The following is a 10,748-nucleotide window of genomic DNA, read 5'->3' as shown; positions in this document are numbered from 1 at the left end:
CATGTCTAGTAATCCGTTTTTAGACAAAAAAAACGACCATGGATAGTAAGGCGTTTTTAGACAAAAAAAACGACCATGTATATAGTAAGGCGATTTTAGCCGAAAAAAACGATCATGTGTAGTAAGGCGTTTTTAGCCGAAAAAACGACCATGTATAGTCAGTCGTTTTTAGACGAAAAAAACGAACATGTAAAGAAAGGTATTTTGAGCCGAAAAAAACGACCGAAGAGTAAGGTGTTTTGAGCCGAAAAAAACGACCATGAAGAGTAAGGTGTTTTTAGCCGAAAAAAACAGACCATGTATGGTAAGGCGTTTTGAGCCGAAAAAAACGACCATGTCTAGTAATCCGTTTTTAGACAAAAAAAACGACCATGGATAGTAAGGCGTTTTTAGCCGAAGAAAAACGGTGCAAATGGTTTTCTTGATTGGCTGTCAGCCGAGTGAGGGTGCCCCCTCCCCTCTGCCGATGGCCCGAAGAAAGCCGGGGGAGGCTCCAGTACACCCCCCGGACCCCGACCCTTGTGAGGACAAGGGGATGGCAAAATGGATGGGAGGGTGGACGGACAACACCCATGCCAGTAAGAAGAGAACACGCAAGCGCGGCAGGCCAGAGCTGGATTTGATCCCTGGACCTCTGCGTTTGCACTCCAACGCACTAACCAGTGGGCCACGGAGCCAGCCCAGCATCACACTCAAATGTATAAAAGACAGCATAAAACAATTTTTTATTTTATTTTTTTTAAATAAAAGATCAACACAACACATTAAAAGTCATGATACTCTTAATTCTCTCTGTGTTCATTTCTTGCTCTTGTGCAGCTTTCTTGGCTTCGATCTTCTCCACCAGTTCCTGTCGGAGAAAGGGGATATGTCATCTGACCATCTCAATCACAACAGGACATTTCTACCAATTCAAGTGGAAAGGTTGTTGTCATTGGGTGCCAAACGTTGGCACCCAATGACAACAACCCTCCCACTTGAATTGGTAGAAATGTCCTTTTGTGACTGAAATGTCATCAGCCATCTAAGTCACAACAGGACATTTGCGTTTTTAGCCGAAAAGAAACGACCATGTATAGTAAGCCTTTTTTAGCCGAAAAAAAACACTATGTAAGGTAAGGCATTTTTGGCGGAAAAAAAAAACGACCATGTATATATAGTAAGGCGTTTTTAGCCCAAAAAAACGACCATGTATAGTAAGGCGTTTTTAACCCCAAAAAACGACCATGTATATTGCAAGGCATTTTTAGCCCCAAAAAACGACCATGTATAGTAAGGCGTTTTTAGCCGAAAAAAACAAGACCCTGTATAGTAATGCGTTTTTACATGTAAAAAAAGACCATGTATAATAAGGCGTTTTTCGACGACATGGTCGGGTTTTTTTGGCCAAAAATGCCTTACTATACATGGTCATTTTTTTCGGCCAAATATGCCTTACTATACATGGTCGTTTTTTTTCGGCTAAAAACGCCTTAATATACTGTACATGGTCGTTTTTTTCGGCTAAAAGCGCCTTACTATTCGTGGTCTTTTTTTTCGGCTAAAAACACCTTACTATACGTGGTCCTTTTTTTTCGGCTCAAAACGCCTTACTATACATGGTTGTTTTTTTTCAATAAAAAACGCCTTACTATACACGGTCGGGGTTTTTTTTGGCTAAAAACGCCTTACTATACATGGTCGTTTTTTTTCGGCTAAAAACACCTTACTATACATGGTAGTTTTATTTTTTTATTAAAACGCCTTACTATTCATGGTCGTTTTTTTCGGCTCAAAACACCTTACTATTCATGGTCATTTTTTTTCGTCGAAAAACACCTTACTATACATTGTCGTTTTTTTCGGCCAAAAACACCTGACTATACATGGTCGGGTTTTTTTTTTGTTAAAACGCCTTACTATTCATGGTCGTATTTTTCCGCTAAAAACGCCTTACTATATACATGGTCGTTTTTTTCGGCTAAAAACACCTTACTAAACATGGTCTTTTTTTTCGGCTAAAACGCCTTACTATACAGTACATGGTCGTTTTTTTCGTCGAAAAACGCCTTACTAAACATGGTCGTTTTTTTTTTCGTCGAAAAACGCCTTACTATACATGGTCGTTTTTTTCAGGTTAAAACGCCTTACTATACATGGTCGTTTTTTTCGGCTAAAAACTGCTTACTATACATGGTCATTTTTTTCGGCTCAAAATGCCTTACTATATAAATGGTCGTTTTTTTCGGCTAAAAACACCTTACTATACACGGTCGGGTTTTTTTTTGTTAAAACGCCTCACTATTCATGGTCGTATTTTTTCGGCTCAAGACACCTTACTATTCATGGTTGTTTTTTTCGTCGAAAAACGCCTTACTCCACATGGTCGTTTTTTTTCGTCTAAAAACGTCTTACTAAACATGGTAGTTTTTTTTCAGCTAAAAACGCCTTACTATACAGTACATGGTCGTTTTTTTCGGCTAAAAACACCTTACTATACGTGGTCCTTTTTTTGGGGCTAAAAACGCCTTACTATACATGGTCGTTTTTTTCGGGCTAAAAACACCTTACTATACATAGTCGGGGGTTTTTTTTTGTTAAAACGCCTTACTATTCATGGTCGTTTTTTTTCAATGACATCACATTGCTGAGTCGTCAAGACAGAAACTGTGTTTATGTCAAGTGGACAGACTATTGACAAAGTTGTTTTGTTTTTGGTCGTGGTCGTTTTTTTCGTCTAAAAAACCCTTACTATACATGGTCGTTTTTTTCCGGCTAGAAACGCCTTACTACACATGGTGATGATTTTTGGCTAAAAACTGCAGACTATATACATAGTCGTTTTTTTTTTCGGCTAAAAACGCCTTACTATATACTTTACATGGTCATCTTTTTCGGCTAAAAACGCCTTACTATACATGGTTGTTTTTTTCGGCTAAAAACGCCTAACTAAACATGGTTGTTTTTTTTCGGCTAAAAACGCCTTACTATACATGGTCGTTTTTTTCGGGTTAAAACGCCTTACTATACATGGTCGTTTTTTTCAATAAAAAACACCTTACTATACACGGTAGTTTTATTTTTTATTAAAACGCCTTACTATTCATGGTCGTTTGTTTCGGCTCAAAACACCTTACTATTCATGGTCATTTTTTTCGTCGAAAAACGCCTTACTATACATTGTCGTTTTTTTCGGCTAAAAACACCTTACTATACATGGTAGTTTTATTTTTTATTATAACGCCTTACTATTCATGGTCGTTTTTTTCGGCTTTTTTGGCTAAAAACGCCTTACTATACATGGTTGTTTTTTTCGGCTAAAAACACCTTACTATACATGGTAGTTTTTTTCGGTTCAAAACACCTTACTATTCATGGTCATTTTTTTTCGTCGAAAAACGCCTTACTATACATGGTCGTTTTTTTTCCGGCCAAAAATGCCTTACTATACATGGTAGTTTTTTGGGCTAAAAACGCCTTACCATACATGGTTGTTTTTTTTGGGGCTAAAAATGCCTTACTATACATGGTCGTTTTTTTCGGCTAAAAACGCCGTGCTATACATGGTCGTTTTTTTCGGCTAAAAACGCCTTTCTGTACATGGTTGTTTTTTTTCGGCTAGAAACGCCTTACTACACATGGTGATGATTTTTGGCTAAAAACTGCTGACTATATACATGGTCGTTTTTTTCGGCTAAAAACGCCTTACTATGTACTTTACATGGTCATCTTTTTCGGCTAAAAACGCCTTACTATACATGGTTGTTTTTTTCGGCTAAAAACGCCTTACTATACATGGTTGTTTGTTTCGGCTAAAAACGGCATACTAAACATGGTCGTTTTTTTCGGGCTAAAAACACCTTACTATACATAGTCGTTTTTTTTTTTTTTTTTTGTTAAAACGCCTTACTATTCATGGTCGTTTTTTTTTTTTGGCTTAAAACACCTTACTATTCGTGGTCGTTTTTTTCGTCTAAAAACCCCTTACTATATATGGTCGTTTTTTTTCGGCTCGAAACGCCTTACTACATACACATGGTGATGATTTTTGGCTAAAAACTGCTGACTATATACCTGGTCATTTTTTTTCGGCTAAAAACGCCTTACTATATACTTTACATGGTCATCTTTTTCGGCTAAAAACGCCTTACTATACATGGTTGTTTTTTTCGGCTAAAAACGCCTAACTAAACATGGTTGTTTTTTTTCGGCTAAAAACGCCTTACTATACATGGTCGTTTTTTTCGGGTTAAAACGCCTTACTATACATGGTCGTTTTTTTCAATAAAAAACACCTTACTATACACGGTAGTTTTATTTTTTATTAAAACGCCTTACTATTCATGGTCGTTTGTTTCGGCTCAAAACACCTTACTATTCATGGTCATTTTTTTCGTCGAAAAACGCCTTACTATACATTGTCGTTTTTTTCGGCTAAAAACACCTTACTATACATGGTAGTTTTATTTTTTATTATAACGCCTTACTATTCATGGTCGTTTTTTTCGGCTTTTTTGGCTAAAAACGCCTTACTATACATGGTTGTTTTTTTCGGCTAAAAACACCTTACTATACATGGTAGTTTTTTTCGGTTCAAAACACCTTACTATTCATGGTCATTTTTTTTCGTCGAAAAACGCCTTACTATACATGGTCGTTTTTTTTCCGGCCAAAAATGCCTTACTATACATGGTAGTTTTTTGGGCTAAAAACGCCTTACCATACATGGTTGTTTTTTTTGGGGCTAAAAATGCCTTACTATACATGGTCGTTTTTTTCGGCTAAAAACGCCGTGCTATACATGGTCGTTTTTTTCGGCTAAAAACGCCTTTCTGTACATGGTTGTTTTTTTTCGGCTAGAAACGCCTTACTACACATGGTGATGATTTTTGGCTAAAAACTGCTGACTATATACATGGTCGTTTTTTTCGGCTAAAAACGCCTTACTATGTACTTTACATGGTCATCTTTTTCGGCTAAAAACGCCTTACTATACATGGTTGTTTTTTTCGGCTAAAAACGCCTTACTATACATGGTTGTTTGTTTCGGCTAAAAACGGCATACTAAACATGGTCGTTTTTTTCGGGCTAAAAACACCTTACTATACATAGTCGTTTTTTTGTTTTTTTTTTGTTAAAACGCCTTACTATTCATGGTCGTTTTTTTTTTTTGGCTTAAAACACCTTACTATTCGTGGTCGTTTTTTTCGTCTAAAAACCCCTTACTATATATGGTCGTTTTTTTTCGGCTCGAAACGCCTTACTACATACACATGGTGATGATTTTTGGCTAAAAACTGCTGACTATATACCTGGTCATTTTTTTTCGGCTAAAAACGCCTTACTATATACTTTACATGGTCATCTTTTTCGGCTAAAAACGCCTTATTATACATGGTTGTTTTTTTCGGCTAAAAATGCCTAACTCAACATGGTTGTTTTTTTTCGGCTCAAAACGCCTTACTATACATGGTCGTTTTTTTCGGGTTAAAACGCCTTACTATACATGGTTGTTTTTTGGGGTTAAAACGCCTTACTAACCATCGTCGTTTTTTTCCGGCTAAAAACGCCTTACTAAACATAGTCGTTTTTTTTTCGTCTCGAAACGCCTTACTACATACACATGGTGATGATTTTTGGCTAAAAACTGCTGACTATATACATGGTCGTTTTTTTTCGGCTAAAAACGCCTTACTATATACTTTACATGGTCATCTTTTTCGGCTAAAAACGCCTTATTATACATGGTAGTTTTTTTCGGTTCAAAACACCTTACTATTCATGGTCATTTTTTTTCGTCGAAAAACGCCTTACTATACATTGTCGTTTTTTTCGGCTAAAAACACCTTACTATACATGGTCAGGGGTTTTTTTGTTGTTAAAACGCCTTACTAACCATCGTCGTTTTTTTCCGGCTAAAAACGCCTTACTAAACATGGTCGTTTTTTTCCGGCTAAAAACGCCTTACTATACATGGTCGTTTTTTTCGGGTTAAAAACGCCTTACTACACATGGTCGTTTTTTTCGGCTAAAAACGCCTTACTATTCATGGTCGGTTTTTTTCGGCTCAAAACACCTTACTATTCATGGTTGTTTTTTTTCGTCGAAAAACGCCTTACTACACATGGTCGTTTTTTTCGTCTAAAAACGCCTTACTAAACATGGTAGGTTTTTTTTCGGCTAAAAACGCCTTATTATGCATGGTCGTTTTTTTCGGGTTAAAACGCCTTACAATACATGGTCGTTTTTTTCGGTTAAAAACGGCTTACTATATATGGTCATTTTTTTCGGCTCCAAATGCCTTACTATACTTGGTCGTTTTTTTCGGATAAAAACACCTTACTATACATGGTCGTTTTTTTTTTTTTTTGTTAAAACGCCTTACTATTCATGGTCGTTTTTTTCGGCTCAAAACGCCTTACTATACATGGTCGTTTTTTTCGTCTAAAAACGGCTCATCGTTCACCTCAAAGAGCCAGCTCTTTTTACCGGCTTGTTCGCGACCGACACATCACTTGTGAAAATGTAGGTGATTGAACAGTCAGAGGTGCTACCAAAAAGAACCCTTTCTGCACTGAAATACAATGATATTAATTTTGATTCCGTTTGCTGCAATACAAACCGGATACTTCATACTTGACCATAAAGTTAATTTAAAACTTAGTCCCTCAATTCAAAAACAAAATCTGATGTTGAAAAAAATGTTGTCTTGTATTTGTAAGACTGAATATGAAAATAAACAGAATTTAATTTTCAGTGAGGATCAAATACAGTTTCAAAGAAAAAAAAGTCTATCATTTCAAATTCAGATTGTACAATTCAGATTCAGTTTTTCAATATGATTCAGAGTAAAATATACAAATCCATCCGTTATCCGAGCCACTGACCTTCAATTCACGTAATTCAAATTCAGTATTAACTATTTAAAAGTTATTCACGTTTAGTTTTTGGTCGCAAATATTCCGCCCCACAGCGTCACACCTAGTTTAGTTTTGGTTGTAAAGTGTCCTAGAGTGTCTTGAAAGACGCTTATAAATGAAATGTATTATTATTATTATTATTATAAGAAATTTCAGGGGTTATTTTTACTGACTATTCATTGTTCATGACATGTACAAATGTGTGCAAATTTGTTTTCCTAACACACTGTCCATTCTTGTTTTCTTACAGTTCTGTCACAATCAAAAGATGGCTACATCTGGCTCCTGATCGGGATGGTGACAGGAGAGCATGAGAAGAAAAGAGGACATGGAGAGCGCAACAATTTGATGGACAGAAAAACACCGTTCAAGAGTAAGCTGCATCCCAATTTGGACTTTGTGTTTACTGTTAAATAAAGAAAAGTGCATTTTTCCAGTGTATGTGGAGTTATATGTGAGGTTCACAAATTATGACAATAAACATATTTTTTATAACAGTCATTTTTGAGACTTTTTTTTTTTAATGTGGGTCAAATATGGCTCATGAAAGATGTGGCTTAGTTGAGGTTGCATTCAGGCTGATATCAGGAACCTGTTCTGGCCCAGCATTGGGTCGGAGTAGGGCCAGATATGGTTTTACAATGCGGCTCAGATCTGGGCCGAATGCGGCCCACATCATGGATGCCAGACGTGGGCCACTGCAGGACCGTCATTCATTGAGGTATGTGGGCCGAGTGTACTGCCGTGTCTGCCCCAGAGCTGGGCCAGACCAATTTTGCTGACTGGGTATGTTGTTGTTTGTGTTTTTATCATATGCAATTGAATAAGTAGACCATTTCAGAATTCGAAATTTGGGACTCTCTCAATGCATAATGGGACTCATACTTTTCTGATCAGCGAGTCCCAGGGACAGGTAAACTGTAAATTATCACTGCAGAGATTACCGCTTTTTCTGCGCTCAGTGATTGACTTCTATGCAAAGTCATTTCTCAACTTTTCTTCCGTGCCATGTCATGCCTGTTGAGTGTTGATTTACTTCATATTAAGAAACTACTGCACTAAAACATTAATTCATAAATGTATATCATATGCTTTTTTGTTTTTCTCAGTATAAATAACACGTACCCTGACTGTTCTACTCTTTGAATAAAAACACTTCATTCAAGCGTTAGGGAGTGCAAGGGGTTATGATGGAGGGGTGTTGCAAATCATGAAGACCTGCCAAGTGGTATGATAGCATTGTTTTATACATTTCCTCGGCTAGGCCTCAGCTTCAAAATCAGTCCTTGGTCCTTGGCCTTGGCCTCGGAGGCAAGTCCTTGGTACTTGGCCTTGGCCTCGGAAAATTTCTCAAGTCCTTGGCCTTGGCCTTGGCCTCGGGTTGCCGGTCCTTGGACACAACACTGCAAAAAACATTCCACTTATTGTCTGTACAGTTTTCAATTTATTTATAACAATATCTGTTATTTAGTTTGCAAAGTACTCCAGCAAAAATTAAACATTAGTATCTTTCCAGAAGAAAGTCTGAGCCTCCATGCATTGTGTACTATAAAAGCTATGTGTCATTCATTTGGAAAAAAAAAACCATTCAACAACAATCGAAAAATGAATGAATTTAAGCAAAAATGCTGCTGGGGGAAACAAAATGATTGTACTTATCTCTGAATTAAAATACAAAACATATACAACTGAGTAAAATAACACTTGCTTACAGGTATGCAAAAAGAATAAAACATTGTCGCTGTCTTTAAGGATAACTGCAGTTATTGAAGATCGGTGTTACATGCATTTAGATTATGGCTGACACATTTCTGACAAAAGCAGCATTTTGAGCATAAGGACAAGAGTGGTAGCATTAGCAGCAGCAGGGAGGGGAAGGGGGGGGGGCACACCAGTTCGACACGGGAGGTTAGACAAAGCCCGACGACCACACGAATACCAAATGACCTTAATGCACTTAAAGACAGAGTCGTTACAAAACGGTCCACTTAAGGTAAAAAGCTAACTCATGACTGACGTTTTAGAAAAGGTCCATTCGGATCTTGGCTTCATCTGATAGGACCTCAAGTGAAGCTATTCTCACCTTCAACTAGAGGAAGACCCTGTAAGTCACGTGAAACCATCTCGCCATGTGGCCCGGGTGTGCTTTGGTCCTCCCAGTATTGACCAGCTGACCATGTTTGCTTCAACACATTCGCAACATCTGCCTGGAATGTTTCACCTGGGAGCAAAGTCATCATTCTCCAACATAGACTACTGACTTCAAAACCAGCTCCAGCTGTCAGAGCCGTGTCATAAAAACCCACATTGGCTTCACATCTGTCCATATAAAGCCTACAAAATACCATCAAATTGGAATTCTGTGCAAGGAAGACGACACAATCATTTCAAGAGCATCCGGTGCAGCGCACCAACGCGGATGTCTTTCACACAGTCTTGCAAAGATCCTCAGCCAGACGACAGCCGCACAAATTTGGACAACTTTGAGTTTTTGCCGTTCCCTCTCAAAGTCCACACAAACAAAACAATTGGCACTGGTGAAATGGAACAATGTTTTTTTTTCCTTCTCTTTTCTCTCTTGCTCGCTATACAAGTCATAAAAAAAATAATGGAAAAAAAATACAAATTAAAACTGCGCTGATGCTAACGACTTCTAATCTTCCATTTCATTTTGCACAGAGGTAGTGGCTATTTAGGTAAAGGGGTAAGGGACACGTGTAAATTAAAAATCTCTCATAGAAAATGTTATTCTTTTGACCAGAGGAATCTCAAAAGAACAAAATATAATACTGCAATCACATACAAAAGTAGTCCTTCATTTTTGTACATTTTATACAGTGTTCACACTTTTTTTTGTCATTTTCCTCTTCAACTTTTTTTTTTTTTCGTCAGGCGTTTTCATTTTCTTCACTAAAAGGCAAGAAGATGCGGTGTGTTTGGAATAGCGTGATGCGCAGCCTACGCCAGCGGGTCCAGGTCCACGAGGGGCTCCTCCTCTCCGCGAGACAGCAACTCCTTCTTCTCGTCCGTGCTGGCCAGCGAGTTGTGACTGTTGTGGGCGCCCATGTACAGCGTGGCGTACACTGGGTTGGTGAAGTTAGTCGGCTGGGAGGAGTCAGACGACGACAGAAAAAAAATCAAATAAAATCCATCAGATGGTATGTAGATTGGATGAGTGCCGTTTATCCGTGGTAACAAAGGCCAATTTATCGTTGGGTAATGAAAAAAAAAAAAAAAAACAGTATAGGCATGAATGGCGAAAAGCAGAAAGTAAAAGAAGCACCTCCTAAAATATTTTTGATTGCCTAGTAATAGTTTGAACAAACACAGTCATGTCCATAAATACTGGGACATCAACACATGCCTCATCTTTATGGCTCTGACTCGCCCAATGCAGAAGTTTCCTCTTCCTTGACTCACAAAAAAAAAAAAAAAAGACCTTTTCGGCTGCTTTCAGAATATGTCTATGGGTCATTGTCCATCTGCGCTGTGCAGCGCCTTCCGACGAGTTCTGAAGCAATTGAATATAAGTACCGTATTGGCCCGAATATAAGACGGCCCTGAAGACGACCCCCTCTTTTACGAGACTCTAGTTTGAAAAAAGACTTTTTGAACACCAAATTAATTTTTATACAGAAAATAATTACAGTACATCTGAAACCAATGATTATAACAATATATTTGAGAGAAAAAGCATGTCCTTTTGCCTAATTCAAATCTAAAGTGCAATCACATTTGTAATTGAATGGCTTCTGGTTTTTGAAATGTAAATGACATCATAACTTCCTCTTAGCTGCCGGTTAACCTGGCCGATCTTCGACCCACTTTTCTCCAGATTGTCACTACGTT

At 37.9% G+C, this 10,748-nt stretch overlaps 1 protein-coding gene across 2 annotated transcripts in view; it reads right to left on the bottom strand.

The window, feature by feature from the left end:
* Positions 1-8,320: 8,320 nt before the first annotated feature.
* The window catches only part of LOC147201283 (low-density lipoprotein receptor-related protein 1-like), a 104,063-nt gene continuing 101,635 nt past the window's right edge, over positions 8,321-10,748 (bottom strand). For both annotated transcript variants that reach the window (XM_086118744.1, XM_086118746.1), the window contains one exon: positions 8,321-10,004. In XM_086118744.1, coding sequence (XP_085974870.1) covers positions 9,858-10,004 — 147 coding nt within the window. In that variant the 3' untranslated portion in view covers positions 8,321-9,857. The remainder of the gene's footprint in view (positions 10,005-10,748) is intronic.

The sequence above is a fragment of the Hippocampus guttulatus genome, chromosome 8 (genome assembly GCF_054856545.1).
Source record: "Hippocampus guttulatus isolate MCC_2025c chromosome 8, RoL_Hgut_1.0, whole genome shotgun sequence".
Taxonomy (NCBI): domain Eukaryota; kingdom Metazoa; phylum Chordata; class Actinopteri; order Syngnathiformes; family Syngnathidae; genus Hippocampus; species Hippocampus guttulatus.
This window is presented reverse-complemented; position numbering and strand designations above follow the sequence as displayed.